General features: G+C 47.3%; 1 protein-coding gene across 5 annotated transcripts in view; it reads right to left on the bottom strand.

Moving 5' to 3' along the window:
* Nucleotides 1-381: 381 nt before the first annotated feature.
* LOC106573733 (breast cancer anti-estrogen resistance protein 1) overlaps nt 382-17,372 on the bottom strand; it is a 156,013-nt gene continuing 139,022 nt past the window's right edge. For all 5 annotated transcript variants that reach the window (XM_082962678.1, XM_082962680.1, XM_082962677.1 and 2 more), the window contains 5 exons: nt 10,055-10,210; nt 4,984-5,088; nt 3,514-4,734; nt 2,662-2,745; nt 382-2,461 (listed from right to left, as the gene is read on the bottom strand). In XM_082962678.1, coding sequence (XP_082818804.1) covers nt 1,949-2,461; nt 2,662-2,745; nt 3,514-4,734; nt 4,984-5,088; nt 10,055-10,210 — 2,079 coding nt within the window. In that variant the 3' untranslated portion in view covers nt 382-1,948. The remainder of the gene's footprint in view (nt 2,462-2,661; nt 2,746-3,513; nt 4,735-4,983; nt 5,089-10,054; nt 10,211-17,372) is intronic.

Below are 17,372 nucleotides of genomic sequence, written 5' to 3'. Positions count from 1 at the left end.
AAGCTTGTAGCATCATACCCAAGAGGACTCGAGGCTGTAATCGCTTCCAAAGGTGCTTCAACAAAGTACTGAGTAAAGGGTCTGAATATTTATGTAAATGTGATATCATTTTTTTTATTTGTTATAAATTTGGAAAGATTTCTAAAAACCTGTTTTTGCTTTGTCATTATGGGGTATTGTGTGTAGATTGATCAGAAGAAAAAAAACAATTGAATCAATTTTAGAATAACGCTGTAACGTAACAAAAAGTCAAGGGGCCTGAGTACTTTCCGAAGCACCGTATTTTCCAGTTAAGCAATGTACAGCAGAAGTATGTTCTTAACATATATATTTCAAATCTTAAAACACAGATTTGAGACCAGAATAACATTACCAGTCAGCTTAGTTTTCAATGTATTATTTTTACTTCATAGGGGTTTCAACTATATCCACAACAACATGTTGCAGTGCTTTATAGTACAATATGTTGCATTGAACTACGCCCTCTGACATAATCTGATACTTAGAATACAACCAGTCAGGTTTTAGAAAACAGGTCGATGGAAACTAGAGTGTTAGCAGATTCCTCTGCTTTGTTTGGAGATTTCTCCAGGACTCGAGAACTAGTAAAACACACCCGCTGGCCAAGCTAACTCACATCCCTCTGGTACAGCTATTGAAGTGGGATATGATACAGCTGCGGCAATGTGATTTGAATAGTGTCAAGAATGGTTAATGTTAGGCTAACAGACATTACCGTCAATATCCTACGTGTGTGTGTGTGTGTACATCCATTTGGTAAAAAGCAGAGGTGGAGCTCATAAACAACCACTCCTTAATACGCTCATCAATTTACAAGGGGGTTGAGTGCATGCTAATGAACACAAATGCACTTTTCACACCAATTATATCCTCACAAACAGTACACCTAACCATTACAGGTTCCCCTGGCCTGCAGGGTGCAGCGGTGCTGTCCAGGAAGTGCTAGGGGGAGGAGAGGCAGAGTTCCACCTCTGGGAGGTGAGCAGAGAGCCTGGTGTGGAGCACAGGAGACTTCTAGAACAGACTTCTAGAACAGAGTCACAAGAGTCCAAACCGACCCTATAGACCACAGAGCATGCAGGCCTAGGAGAGAGTCTGGGAGAGTGTGGTGAATACTAGCACTCTAGTGGCAGCAGACAGATGGATAAAGCTTTGTGCTTTTGAAGAACAAGGAAAGTAGAAATGCTGACCATAAAATGATTTTCATTCTTCCTTCAATCTCAAAGGAAGAGATGGCACTAAAATACAGTATTCTAATTGGGACATTTTAATTAGCATGTAGAGCTACTCAAATGAAACCTGTCCCATGACAGCAGTGAGAACGTTATTAACTGTCTGTCAGGGAAACCTCTCCCTCCCAGGTTCTACCCAGAATGCCTTGCACTCACAACATGATCCCCAGCCTCCTTTGACAGCTCTAAGGAAAGCTATTCATTTTCTGTCAACATATCCTCCTCCACCTCACCTAAGTACATGACTTTTACAAAATCCACCATTATTGATAATCTAGGATGAAAAACAGCATTAAGTACTACATACATTTTGTTTGAAATTTAAACATCCTTAATCAACGCATTATAACAATAATGATAACAATTATAATAATCAGAGCAATAATTACAGTATAGCAATAATAATAATAATGGACATTGCCTAAAAACTACATCATGTTGAGTTTTTCCATAAGGTCTCAAAAACATATATATAGTGGAAGTACATTTTCTTTCTGGCTAATAGTAACTTAAATATTTACAATGATTCATTTACAACCTATGGCCCAGCCCAGTCAGATAGTTGTCCTTTTTAAAAATAAAAAGCACAAGAGGAGGATGAAGGGTCCATGTGTCTGTGATAGTGGCCCACTGGGCGTGTGGGTGCTGTGTGTCCCAGTGTGGACTCCCCATGTCAGTGTCTCGGGTCCAGAGGTTCACATGGCCACCAGCTGGCCCAGAGCCATGCGGAACTGCTGTGTGCAGCCGGCCAGCTCCCGAACCCTCTCCGTCATGTCTCGCGCCGCACCGGGGGACGGGTACTGCAGCGCTGCAGTCTTGGTGCTCACCACGATGTCCTTGAGTTTGTCACACAGAGCATTACTGTGCTGGGCCACATGCGCCCGCACCTCTGGGGACTTGGCCTGCCGAGAGAGCGTGTCCCCGATGAACACCAGCTTGTGTGCACTGAGGATGACAAATTTGCTGTGAGCCACGAAGATCTTGGGCGGCTGGTTGTTGTTGATGGAGGAGTAGAAGGCGTCGATGGCGTTGGTGAGGGTGGTGACGTTGGACTCACACTGCTCTGAGTAGAAGAGCAGCAGCTGCCGGTCGCCCATGCTCAGCTTGCTCCGCTGGGCCGCCGGATAGTGGGGAGGCGGGGTCCAGCCTGAGATGTCATTGTTGATTGGCTGGCTGACTTCCTGCTCCAGTCGCTCAAACTGTTTCAGCTGCAGTAGATGGGAACACAGAGAGAGTAAATAAATACCTGCCTGATCTGTAAAACATCCCATATGAACTGACTGAACTCTCAACCACTAAGGCACCAATGGAACAGCACAGTCGCACATAATGTTCTTTCAAACACTCCCTTATTAATCACTCAGATACGCGTCCACTCTCACGGACTGACAGACCCACAGGTCCTCACCTGCTGCCGTTCCAGTGTGGTTTTGTTGTGTCTGGTCCCTTTCTCTAATAATTGCCTCTGATTCTTCTCAAACTCCTCCTTACCCTGGAAATCAAACGACAGAAAGAACATTTATCGTATTTACTGCTCCAAGCACATAGACACAAACACACTAAGACAATGCTGGGATGGAATTTTAATTCAACTGGCTCAAGGGAGGACCACCTATATAAAATAGTCTGACACCACGTGTGATAATTCTCCTAATCAGCAGAGGGCAGTATGAGCTCATATCAGACCAGACCAGACTGCAGCTCTGCCACTGCACTGAGAGAAAGTGACACATGACATCGAGATTTGTATGTTAGTGTGCCAAACACACATATAGCACTGAAACATATTTAAGATATAACTGTATTTTAAATAAGATCCTATCATTTTAACATAACCTGTTCTCATGGCATTTTCATAACAACAACACTGCTGCACATGAAGGATACAGCAATGGACAGCGAAAGCGATGACATATGATGGGTAGAGAAACACGCCTGTACATGCAGTAATGGTGACTGATGATGACACCTGAAGCACTGCGTTGGGGGAGTATGTGTATCCCACATGGCGAAGCCTTGTATGGGAGATTGATCAATCTACTGGTGTATCGTCATCTCTATCTTCTCTCTCATCTGAAATACTGTACCAGTGTATCATTTAACACAGACAGACACTATGGCTTGACATGCTTAACGTAATCCATGGGTTAATGTAGAGTGTACAGTACCAACACACTCCAACCTTATTCTCCACTGATAATTGAGGATGTCAATGCATATGTGATGATCTGTTTTGTTCTTTTATATGAGGAGGTATTACCTGTAAATGCACATAGTCATAGTCCTCCATCCAGCCCTCCTCTGTAGTCTCGTACGGCCGGTCACGGGTCTCCTCCTCGGCCGTGAACTTGGGCGGGGACGGCAGGGGCCGGGACTGGATGTTGGCCCTGCCGTCTCCTGTCTGATAAGCTGAGATGTTGTTGTTGGTCATCTGACTCATGAGGTCAGCAGTGTGGGGGACGGGGGGCAGAGGAAGCTGCTGCTGCTTGTTTGTCCTTTTAAAGAGCAGCGAGGCGTTGCCATGGAGAAAGGAGGCCAGCTGTTTAGTGTCGTCGGGTATGCCCCGGGCACACATGACCAGCCGGTCCAGGTCATCCCCACCACTGCCTGCTAAGGGTACCATTTGAGCAGAGGGGGCCCAGCCCACAGCGTCCAGAGCCTGGCTGTACTTGACCAGGCCCTGGAAGGCTTCCTCCATCTTCTGCACCTGCTTGCCCAGCTTGGCCTGCAGTGTACGGTCAGTGGCCTGGGCAGAGTTGGCCACGGCCCCCCGTGCAAACTCCAGCAGGTCCCTGACAGCCATCCTCATCCTGTCCACCGCCTGCCTGATGGCTGGCAGGTTGGCCTCCATCTGGGTGGGGCTGCGCCAGTTCCCACTAATGAAGGACATGAGGAGGGAGACGGAGCCCTCCACCTCCTGCTGCAGGCGGGAGAGGCGCTCCATGGCCTGCTCCAGGTCTAGGATCAACAGCTTCCCCGGGCCGGCCTGGCCGGGCACCGCCGACTCCCTGACTGGCACCATGTCCAGAGAGGAGGTGGACAGGTTGCTGCGGGTGCTGCCCGTGCTGGAGGCAGACAGGCGTTTGAAGCTGACCGTCAGCTCCTCTGTGGCACCCGCGTCTCTCACCACCTGAGGGGGGACGTCATAGATGGAGTCCTCGCACGCAGGCCGCTCGCGTGGGAAATCATACACATCCTGGGGGTTGTGGTGTCCGCCCTTCCTCAGACTGGCGGGGATGTCGTAGATCTCCTGGCCCAGGGGGGCGTCTGGGTGGCGCTTGCCGGTGAGGGGAGGGGGAGGGACGTCGTACACGTCTTCAGGGATGGGGGGCTCAGGCCCCCCAGGGATCAGATAGCCCTGGTTCTGGTTCTGGCTCTCCAGACTCTTCAGCTTGGCAAAGTGGGGGGGGACATCATAGGTTTCCTCCCTGATAGGAGCATCTGGAACATCCTTACTGACGGAGGGGGGGAAGTCGTACACCTGGGAGGAAGACAGAGGCAACATCAAACACACATACTGTGCTGACTCTCACTGCCATAGGACTTCATAATGATGTCAAACACACATTCTGACTCATGATAAGGGATGGTTACTTTAAGGCCCCACATATCCAGCAAACAAGGACAGATGGTAAAGTACACTGGGATTGAAGAGTCTACCACTGTCTCCCTCCTCTCCTATAACAACAGACAGAGAGGACACCCTATTGGTGCAGCAGCAGCCTCTCACCGTTTGCTGGGAGAACAGCTGGCTCTTGTCCACACTGGGGGGCGTGTCATAGATGTCTTGGCCACTGGGGGGGCCTTTCACCACCATGGGTGGCGTGTCATACACCTGGGGGGAAGATAGAAGACACAGTGAGATAAAACACCCCAAGCAATAAAGATACATTTACAGACACACTATCAGAGATATACATACACACATTAAAAGAGATGTGCACACATACAGACACACACAGGGCGGCAGGTAGCCTAGCGGTTAGCGCGTTGGCCCAGTAACTGAAAGGTTGGTAGTTCACATGCCTGAGCTGACAAGGTGAAACATCTGTGGATGTGCCCTTGAGCAAGGCACTTAACCCTAATTGCTCGAAGGTCACCGTTGATAATGGCTGACCCTGGCCGTGACCCCACTCTGAGGGTATCTCAGAGGGAGTTGGGATATGCAAAGAACACATTTCCAATTCACATGTGTATTAATATACACTTACATAAGCATCCACCAAATTATTATTATTTAATAAATACGCAATCAGGAGTAAGAGCTCAATTACAGCTGCAGCAGACTCAATTGAGGAGCATATTAAAAAGGGAGGGACTAATGAAATCATGGTTCTGAGGGCGTGTTGGTTTAATCCAGTTGAATGTGGAGAAGGTGGGAGGGACTAATGAAATCATGGTTCTGAGGGCGTGTTGGTTTAATCCAGTTGAATGTGGAGAAGGTGGGAGGGACTAATGAAATCATGGTTCTGAGGGCGTGTTGGTTTAATCCAGTTGAATGTGGAGAAGGTGGGAGGGACTAATGAAATCATGGTTCTGAGGGCGTGTTGGTTTAATCCAGTTGAATGTGGAGAAGGTGGGAGGGACTAATGAAATCATGGTTCTGAGGGCGTGTTGGTTTAATCCAGTTGAATGTGGAGAAGGTGGGAGGGACTTTGTCCTCTAATCTCTCCTCTCTCTGGGCCTCCTCTCTTCTCCACTGCCTTCCTACCATTTCTTTTTACTTCTCTCCTCTTCCCCATTAGTTAGGGTGCATAATGTCAGGGAAGGGGAGACAAACAGAGGCATTATTAAGGCTGCAGACAGAGGGGGTTAGTGATGGCGTTGATACACGCGATAGGACCCTCTCTCCCACTCCTACACAGAGGATACACATCCCGTCTGGGACTGGCCCTGACACACACACAGGGAGCAGGACTGACTGGAGCAGGACTGACTGGAGCAGGACTGACTGGAGCATGATTCAAGTTGGAAACAGCTGGAGAAAATCTTTTATACAGCATAGACCTTAACCTCAGTGCTAACTCTGCTCTCATAAAACCTCAGTGCTACTGGTCAGTTGTGCCTGCATTCGCCACTGTATGACATATGAAAACCATAAGGATATGTGTGTGACGCCCACAAAATACAACATTCAAATCAATGTGGAGATTTTAGTGCAACAATGATACAGAATGTGTTTGAGAGGATGCCTATTGCCTAACCTCTTTTCTAAAGCACTGTCAAATTCAATCCCACAATGCACTTGAGCCTGGAGCAACGGCGAGGGAATTAACTTTGCTGTCAGTCTTGTGTGAGTAAACTTCTGGAACATACCGCCATGCAGCAGCCAAAGTCTTGTACTGTCCGTCTCCAGCCCATGAAGGGTCTGATGTTGATGAACAGACTATTTCAGAACTATATAGGTGATGGTAGTCACCAAGTTAAGGAGCTTGGTAATGAGTTTTAGAGGGCGGTTTAGTGGTACATCTTTTAGGTTAATGGCTGTATTAAACAGCATTTTGTTGATCATAAACATCAGATTGACGCTCCATGTGTGACAAACGCACACTCACAAACACACAACCCAATCTACTGCCAGGGTCTGACAATCTACTGCCAGGGTCTGACAATCTACTGCCAGGGTCTGACAATCTACTGCCAGGGTCTGACAATCTGCTGCCAGGGTCTGAATATCTACTGCCAGGGTCTGACAATCTACTGTCAGGGTCTGACAATCTACTGCCAGGGTCTGACAATCTACTGCCAGGGTCTGACAATCTGCTGCCAGGGTCTGAATATCTACTGCCAGGGTCTGACAATCTACTGCCAGGGTCTGACAATCTACTGCCAGGGTCTGACAATCTACTGCCAGGGTCTGACAATCTACTGCCAGGGTCTGACAAACTGCTGCCAGGGTCTGACAATCTACTGCCAGGGTCTGATAATCTACTGCCAGGGTCTGACAATCTACTGCCAGGGTCTGAATATCTGCTGCCAGGGTCTGACAATCTACTGCCAGGGTCTGATAATCTACTGCCAGGGTCTGAATATCTGCTGCCAGGGTCTGAATATCTGCTGCCAGGGTCTGACAATCTACTGCCAGGGTCTGACTATCTACTGCCAGGGTCTGACAATCTACTGCCAGGGTCTGACAATCTACTGCCAGGGTCTGACAATCTGCTGCCAGGGTCTGACAATCTACTGCCAGGGTCTGATAATCTACTGCCAGGGTCTGACAATCTACTGCCAGGGTCTGACAATCTGCTGCCAGGGTCTGACAATCTACTGCCAGGGTCTGATAATCTACTGCCAGGGTCTGACAAAGGACCCTCTCTAAAGTTGATGATGCTAAGGAAGGATTATCTGCAGGCTGGGTGTCAATAAGCGTTGCACCTGAGGAGGAATAAAGTATGTGGTATCTAAGACTCAACTTCCTCCCTGTTTCTCTACAACCTGATAGCAAACAGCAGCAGACTGACAAGCCAACTTCTCCCTCCTCCTAAACATTTATTAACACACAGCAAATTGCACTCCCATCACTTGAAATGTGGCTGTCCCCAAACAAGCAGATTAGCAATTATAATTCGGCCCAAACAGTGTGATACAATCTGTTCTCCAGGCCTTTGGGGGATGAGACTGACAGAGAGAGGAGGCAAGAGGGACTACAGTATGAATAACAAATCCACCCCCCAACCACTGGGCACCTTGAGAAAACACTTGATCAGAATCTTGAATTCAGCCGATGCAATTTGTTTGGAGTTGGTATTCAACGCTGGTACACTGATCTGATAGCAGACAGGTTGGAGTGCAAAATAGATGTTTGTGTTACTCCTCTCAGCAGAAAACCAAAACCAGGGCTCAATAGATTGTCCAGTGAACCTGGGCTGCTATCTGAGCTTGAATGCAATGATATCCCTACAGCCCCTGCACTATATTTGAAGGATCACACTGCCTCTCTAAAAGGATGTATGTCTACTCCTTTCAGCGTCCTCATTCATTTTTGTTTCTACTCTCAGTTTGTCTTCCAACTGCTTTTCTCCCTCTCTGACGCAGTCAAACAGCTTTTCCCCTCATTCTCTCCTCCTTCCAGCTGGTTCTTTACCCCTCTCTACTGCCATGCGACCTTTGCTGTGTCTGTGTTTGTGTTTGTGTGTGTGGTGTGTGTGTCTGTGTCTGTGTCTGTGTGTGTGTGTGTGTGTGTGTGTGTGTGTGTGTGTGTGTGTGTGTGTGTGTGTGTGTGTGTGTGTGTGTGTGTGTGTGTGTGTGTGTGTGTGTGTGTGTGTGTGTGTGTGTGTGTATGAATGACACAGAAAGCGGGTTCACCTTCAAAGCCAAAGCACAGGCAGCTCAGGACACGCTGCTCACTGTGCTTTGTGGAAAAATACAACCTTCCTTTTCTAACGCCTCCAGACACTGAAATATCTACTTCCCCTGTTAGTAATGTATGACCTTCTCTAAAAATAGACATGGAATCACAGAACCGCTGTGGGTTTAAACATACACAGAGTGAGAGAGAGACAGAGAGAGGGAGGAGAGGGAGAAACAGAGAGAGTGAGATGGAGAGGGAGAGACAGGGAGAGTGAGAGAGAGAGAGGGAGGACAGAGAAAGAGAGGGAGGACAGAGAGAGAGAGGGAGGGAGGAGAGAGAGACAGAGAGGGAGGAGGGAGAGAGAGGGAGGAGAGGGAGAGAGAGAGAGGAGAGGGAGAAGAGGGAGGGAGAGTGAGTGAGGGAGGAGAGGGAGAGTGAGGGAGGGAGGGAGGGAGGGAGGGAGGAGAGGAAAGAGAGGGAGGGAGGAGAGGAAAGAGAGGGAGGAGAGGGAGAGAGAGTGAGGGAGGGAGGAGAGGAACGAGAGGGAGGGAGGAGAGGGAGAGAGAGAGAGGGAGGAGAGGGAGAGAGAGAGAGGGAGGAGAGGGAGAGAGAGTGAAGGAGGAGAGGAAAGAGAGGGAGGGAGGAGAGTGAGAGAGAGAGAGTGAGTGAGGGAGGAGAGGAAAGAGAGGGAGGGAGAAGAGGGAGGGAGAGTGAGTGAGGGAGGAGAGGGAGAGTGAGGGAGGGAGGAGAGGAAAGAGAGGGAGGGAGGAGAGGAAAGAGAGGGAGGAGAGGGAGAGAGAGTGAGGGAGGGAGGAGAGGAAAGAGAGGGAGGGAGGAGAGGGAGAGAGAGAGAGGGAGGAGAGGGAGAGAGAGTGAGTGAGGGAGGAGAGGAAAGAGAGAGAGGGAGGAGAGTGAGAGTGGTTTAATATTCCTAACACATCAATTATTAATGAGAAGCGAGACACTTCACAGACAGATGACCAATCGAGTCGGGAAGTGTGTCTAAGGCAGTCGAGAGGAATAATAGCCATCAATCTTGTGAAGAGGATGAAATCACTTCAGTGACATAGGAGACAATAACTGGCAAGGCAGGACAGTGAGAGGACATGAATACCACAGCCCCTCTCATACACCAGACACCAACTAGTGTGGCTCAATTGCTGATGATATGGAAGATGAGAAATGTGTTCTGGGTGTGTTACTGTATATGTTAATGTATACTTTACTAGAAAGGCAGGGAAGTGCAGTGTGTTAACATAAATACAGGTGAGGTAAGCATATTTTTCCCATGCCAATAAAACCCTTTGAATTGAGAGAGAGACGAAAACAGCAAGTCCAGGACAAGGTAGCACGTCTGGTGAACAGGTCAGGGTTCCATAGCCACAGGCAAAACAACAGAAACTGGATCAGCAGCACGACCAGGTGGACTGGGGACGGAGACAGCCAGGAGTCATCAGGCATGGTCCTAGGGCTCAGGAGAGAGAGCATGTGTTTCTAGCTGACTCCTCACCTGCTGGTTGTATTGGCCGTGGGTCGGGGGAACATCATAGATGTCCTGGGACTGCTGGGATGGAGGCAGCTGTCTGGGGGGCACATCATACTCATCCTGCTCTGACTTCCCTGTGTCATACACATATACCTGACCCACCCGCGTTGGCACCACGACCTGAGAGATGGAGAGAGATAGAGAGAGAAATAGAGAGAGACAGACAGACGGACGGACGGACGGACGGACGGAGACAGGGAGGGAGGGAGGGAGACATGATGTTAGTGAATGGTCTGTTACAGTATTTTGTCAAATTGATGCATCTTTAAGCCTAATGTGCTTTTCCTCTGTCCAAATGACTCCATCACGTAGACGATTACTGTAGTACGCACATTATATCTACTCAAGACTCAATCATAATGAAATCCCCCTGACCCACAGTGAGGAGTCAACACAGCCTGTGACAGTCTGGATTAACCACAGAGGCAGTAAAAACAGAATGGGGGTCCTGGGGGATCAGTATGGGAACAAGGGCTGTCCTATTGTCTGCCTGTTTACCCACAGTATTATAGTCTCAGGGTTATGTCAACTGTCTGGGCCTGGGAAATGAAAACAGACAGACAGACCGCTATATAGACAACAGTACACTGGCTTTCCATCAATACAGAGACACTAACTGGAGCATACCCTCCATCCAAACTAGTACACATTCTCACAGGATATTAAGAATCAAAGCATTAGCATTCCCTATCAGGACCATATCATGTCATATAATCATACGATATTTCCCTGCATCAGTGCTCCTTGGCAGTCTACATCTGAGTTCCTCTGGCTGTGTGTTCGTCTGTGTGTGTATGTCTCTCCTCTAACTTCCTTTAATCTGGCCCTGCTATCGATCCCTTGCAGACGAGGTCTGTGGAATCACACAGAGAAGGAATGCTGCTATCTCTCTCCCAATCAGGACACTGGGGGAGATCTCTGATGATCTACTCCCAGCTACAGAGATACACTGCTGCCTTCACTACTGATGGGAGAGGAATGTAGCAGTCCAATCACACACACACAGTCAATCACCTTAGAGAAATAATACAATACAAAAGCTGTAGCACTGATACTAACTATACTGAACACACCTCCTGGTACAAGATGGTGGTGCCTAGTGAACCGCTCAATAGCACTTAATAGAATCTCATCATATCCACTCTGGAATTCCACCTCCACTCCTCACTAGTGGCTATGGCAACCAGGCAGGTGGTAGTGAGATAGATGCTCTTCAGATATTTAGTGTGCACCAATCCAAGTTTATAAAATGCTGCAATAAATATCTACTAGTAATCAATATGTGAGTTCACGTTCAATAAAATAAATCCATTGTCCATTTAGATAGACAGAGAAACAAATACACACCGATACGCTTGCATACACAAATATGCATGAGTACTCGAGCACCCACACACACCAGCCTTGTTAGTTCTACTCCCCTTCTCTGCCTCTCCTTTGTGAAGGGTACCTCAGTAGTCTGCTTGACTGGCATTCAAGAAACCAATCACATTCTTCGCTAATGAAACGCCACAACTCTCCTGGATCCTGTAATAATATTTGCTCTCCCAGTCAGGCTGCCTGCCACTTGAAAGGTGACAGCCCAGCTAAACAGATAATTAAGCCATTGCACATGAAATAAATCTGACAATCTGCCTCTGTTAATATGTCTCATCCCTGTCCTCATGTCCTGTCTGTATCCTTCCTCCGCCTCTATATGGCTCCCTCAGTAACTTCCATTCATTCAGAAGCAGTGTCTAAAGGAAGTCCATGTTTCCCACCCGTTCTTACAGCCTATACGCTGAAATAGGAGTAAGGGAAAACCCCAGAACAAATTGAATCAACTGAACCAAAGTAATATTAGAATGTCTCCCTACACAAAACTCCCTCCCCCCCCCCCCCCCCCTTTTCCATGTCTCTCCCCCAATCCCTGCCTTACTTTCCTAGTCTGTCCAGACAGCCTATTCTCCATGGAGCTAGCCAGTTTCACACACGTTTAAAGTACACAGCAGGTGTTTCATCTAACACATTCCAGGATGATATCTCCCAGCATCCTTGGCAGCCTTCTCTCACACAAAATGCTCACTTTTCTCAATACTCAGATATATCTGTAGATCACAACATTTATTGTACGCTCCTCTTGACCTAAAGACCTTTACTACCACATAGTAACAACATCCCCGTTCCTTTGTGCTATAAGGGTGATGAGATGGGATACCCAAGCACAACTGGCAACATGTCATTGTGAGTTTATTCATATATATTGCGTTTTATCTGTCATGTTTTGTCCTGTTGACATGAATGTAAACAGCCCACAGAAACATGATCCCACATTACACAGCAGCATGTTCCTGGGAGCGTCAGGCTACTTATTGACAGAAGTAAGTCAGATGTCTATCACACAACCTCGCTCTTATTGACAAAGATCCCCCGTGAGCTTTTAATGAGATTAGAAGGAAACATTCTCAGAGTTTTGGTAATTCAACACATGGTAATGAGCCAGCCCTATCAATGCCCTCCTCAGCTGGCCCTTAAAGTCTTCTAATGGTATTGGAGGAGCCCTCTGAGGCCCTGAGCTCCATCAGCATAAGTAATGGCGGTCAATAGTGTGAATTATCAAGGAGGAAGACGCTGGGGAGGGGAGGGGATGGGTACATATAGGCTCTGGCTCTGAGCCAAGTCCTCATCAATAGTGTTGAAAGGCTTCTGTCAATGGGAGAGAAGCAGGGAGGTGGGGGGGGGGCACACCCAGCCGAAAGCTGTCACAACATTCTATCAGGTCATAATGATGATGTCACTAAAAGACGAGGAGCTACATTAGAGCCATTGAGGGTGTAGAACAATGTGGAGCAGTGATGCTTTGCCCTGAGCCCTCGCTGCTTTACTGGGCTGGCAGGTACTCTCATGGAGGCTCTGTCTGTTGGAACAGGGGTCACCCTGAGGAGAGGAACAGATTGCAGAGCCCCCATCACCACCACCCCACTGCCCCTCTGTTGCCCATGTCCCCCACCAGCCACAGTCCACTGACCCCTAACCCAGCTGACACCATGATACATGCCACCACTCTCCACAGCCACCCTGTCTGTCTGTCCAGATGGTTTGCGAACACAAGGGTTTGCCAGTCCACCTGCAACAGGCAAGACAAAGAAAACTTCTGACTCTTGTGACGTGGTCTTTCAAGTGAACCAAGGCTAGACTACGAAGACCGATATCCCACGTTGGACCTCACTTCTTCACATGTTTGAAAATGAAACAGTTTTATGGCTTCCTTCGATACCCTTGATAGCTTTTTGATGCTACATTCAAACACCTTAGGTAAAGTGTTATTATAATATAAAATATTATAATAACCTAATAATCCTAATTCCATCCCTATGACGAGGAGAATTCAATCTGATTTAGGTTTAATGAAAATGCAGTCTGTGTGTTTCTATTACTCTCCCAGAGGCAGAACACATTTCAGTTCCCAGGGAGTGTGAGTGTTGTAGCGTTAGTACAATACCCTGACCATAGAGATCCTATTCAATTACTAGAGGGCTGTCGTAAACACTCAAAGTTCAAGAACGAGGTGAAAATGGCAGTCATATTGGCAGGGAGAAATCCAAACCAGTCTATTTGGAATGAATGGCAGGAGAGGCATAATCCTGATTTTACATATGCAGGAAAATAAAAGGTATGTGATATATTTAAGTGATAATGCCAGAGAAGCCGGTGTTTGGAGGATATATTGGCACAGGTGTTGTTATGCCCGAGACGATGTCGACACCGGCTTCGAGGGTATTATCACTTTTATACAACGGGATACCAACATATACACAAATAATGATTGACATATTTTCATAAAAAACGTCATTTTGATGAATTTATTTATACTATTTCATCCTTCCACGAGATATAGTCCCGAGACAAATCTAGGGTTGCTACCCAAGCAGGCTAGTCGTTCTTTCTATCGGTTCGGTTGTCATGATGGCTGGCAACATTCTTATTCCTTGCTTGCTAGTGTAGTGTAGCCAGAATAATAGCAAAGTAGCTGCATTTGCATTTGTTTAAGCTGTTTTCTAGTGATTTTTGGGGGGATGCTAATGATGTGCGATTTCACCTGGCATAGAACATTTGCTCTCTCGCCAGGACACTGTTCAGAAGAGATAGCCAACTACACAGCTAACACAATCACTTCAAACTGAAGTTGGTATGACAGCAACCTAGCCTCATTTCCTGTTTTTCTATTGATATTTCTTCATATACAGTATATCCATAAAAACTTTGCTGATTCATGATTTCGATTGGCTGGGAAAAGCTGTCTGCCTGTCTGTCTCGTCCCGACTCCCAACACCTTCATTACTGTAGGACAGCTGGAGATCACATTTCAATATTGAAACAATGTTGCAAATGTCAGAGACAGACAGCAAGGTTATTACAAAACACCGCTGTTGAAAACCAAATGTTAGTCTAAAAGAAATGATGCTTTTTACAGTGTAGATCTAGTATATAAATTGCTTAGCTGGGCTGATGAGACAGTGGATTGTGCAGTCAGATGGAACAGAGTAAATAGGCATTTTAACGTCCTAGATTTAGCCGGTGGTAATTTGTGCAATAGACACCGGCTGGAATTAGGTTTTAACCAATCAGCATCCACGATTACCCGTTGTATAACAGAAATGGTGTAATAAAATTGTCAACCTAAAATATTGTTGTGTAATTATAAATACAGTTTATATGGGTTTTATACCAATTTTCTGTATAAATAGCTGATAAAATATATGCAAACAGACCATAAATGTCAAAATTGTTGTTTTCTCGGAAAGCTGTGAGTGCTATACTCCATGTCGGTATTCATGTCATAAGAAGGAATTCCCCACGACCACACACACAAGTTGAGGAAAACCAACATTCTTTCCCATTGACCTCCATTGTAAAAGAGCCAACTTCATTGTTGATTTTTTGCTATACAGATATAACAAAACATGCTGAAAAGCTGCTGGGTTGTTCAATATACATGTAACCAGTTTAAAATCCTGACCTACTGTTCACAATGCTCCCACATAGAGAAACAGAGCCTGTGAAAAGAGCCCTATGGCTTCAGGCTATATGGTGTGGGAGATTTGGAAAATGTGGGGACCCGGAGTCTAAGTCGGCTACACGTAGCTATGTGTGTGGAAAACATTTGGCTGAGGACTGACTGCATTGTTTGAATGGAATGTTGGCATATTAGCAGTTCATTTGAACATATTTATGGAATCATTCCTCTAAAAGTGGCTGGCTAGCTAGCTAACAAACACAGTGCAGATAAATTCTTCAAATTCATAATCTTTTACACAATATCTTATCACAGCACTGGCAAACCATGGTTGACCAACTCCCTGACCAAAATGGCTGACCTTTATCCCATCATAAGAAGGCTCATTCTAGTATTTAATTCCTAAATCTATTCTATGGTCCTGACTAGGCCATGAATAACAAAGCCCTGAGTGCTTTATCCTAGGGTCAAAGTCCAAACGCTGAGGGGAGTTGAAGGCCGACCGTGCAGGAGAATTCCTCCACAGACCCCTCCATCTCAGCCTGATGAGGGGCCATCTGTGACCATTCGAGAGATGTGTAGGAGGGACGGAGGACAGGGGGCAGATGATTTTGTACACCAGCTTCAAACAGCAGATGATGACCTCCCCACCAAGCATCTCTCTTCCATGTTATTTTTCCTCATCTTTCCCTAGACATGAGAGACTGGGGCGTGTAACCACTGCCTCACAGCTGCACAGGTTACAGGCATGATCAGCTGTGATGCCAGTGCCCGGCCCAGCACAGAGCATGGCAGGCTGCAGCTGTGTCATAGCAACCCAGCTCCTGGGTCCTCCTCAGTGGTAGAGTGGCGTGGCTGTCAGAGAAGAGTGACCTCATCTACACCACTGCCCACTCAAAGATGGCAGAGAGGGAGAGGGAGGGAGAGATGTAGGCAGTGTGGCTTGGACGCAGTACAGGTCAAACACACAGATCACAGACAACAGGATATAGGACAGGTCAAACACACAGATCACAGACTACAGGATATAGGACAGGTCAAACACACAGATCACAGACTACAGGATATAGGACAGGTCAAACACACAGATCACAGACTACAGGATATAGGACAGGTCAAACACACAGATCACAGACTACAGGATATAGGACAGGTCAAACACACAGATCACAGACTACAGGATATAGGACAGGTCAAACACACAGATCACAGACTACAGGATATAGGACAGGTCAAACACACAGATCACAGACAACAGGATATAGGACAGGTCAAACACACAGATCAGACTACAGGATATAGGACAGGTCAAACACACAGATCACAGACTACAGGATATAGGACAGGTCAAACACACAGATCACAGACTACAGGATATAGGACAGGTCAAACACACAGATCAGACTACAGGATATAGGACAGGTCAAACACACAGATCACAGACTACAGGATATAGGACAGGTCAAACACACAGATCACAGACTACAGGATATAGGACAGGTCAAACACACAGATCAGACTACAGGATATAGGACAGGTCAAAGAAGACCCATTCGAATTTGTCCGGTAGGTAGTAATTTGATCCTATAGGTATGTGGTAAACTGCATATTTATAAATATATGTGGGGATATTCAAACTGACTACTACACCTGGATATAGTAGTGACGAAGGGTTTCAATTCCGAGAATGCTCTTAAATAAGGTCATAATCCTCCCTCAGAACTAGGGTTGTTTAACCTAAAACTTTCCAAGCAGCTGGTGTGTGACCCAGATCAGAACTAATATCCCTCCCAGCTGCAGCAGTAAATGGGAGCAGTGCAGTAATGCTTGACTGTAGTGGAGCCCGTGGGGGGTGTGGGGGGCTGAGACGCTGACGCAGGGTGGGGTGTGTAGATTTACAGCCCCATATCCCTGGTTGCTTGGTCCGGGCTGCAGGATTAATCAGGCCCTAATTAACTCCACACTTCTGTCGGAGCTCTCCTGCTGGCCCCCTGGCCCCTGTGTGCCATGTGGCACAGGGGGTCAGCCTGGTGGGCCTGGCAGGATGGAGTACAGAGAAACTGGAGACAGGGAGCGCCCAACAACTAATCCGCAAAGACCCCTCAACAGCCCCACGGGCCAGGGACACATGCCCCAAATAGCTGCCGTAACTGGGCAGGCCGTGACTGGGCCGGCCGTGACTGGGCAGGCCGTGACTGGGCCGGCCGTGACTGGGCAGGCCGTGACTGGGCCGGCCGTGACTGGGCCGGCCGTGACTGGGCCGGCCGTGACTGGGCCGGCCGTGAC

This window comes from Salmo salar, chromosome 16 (assembly GCF_965601325.2).
Source record: "Salmo salar chromosome 16, fSalSal1, whole genome shotgun sequence".
Classification (NCBI taxonomy): Eukaryota; Metazoa; Chordata; class Actinopteri; order Salmoniformes; family Salmonidae; genus Salmo; species Salmo salar.
This window is presented reverse-complemented; position numbering and strand designations above follow the sequence as displayed.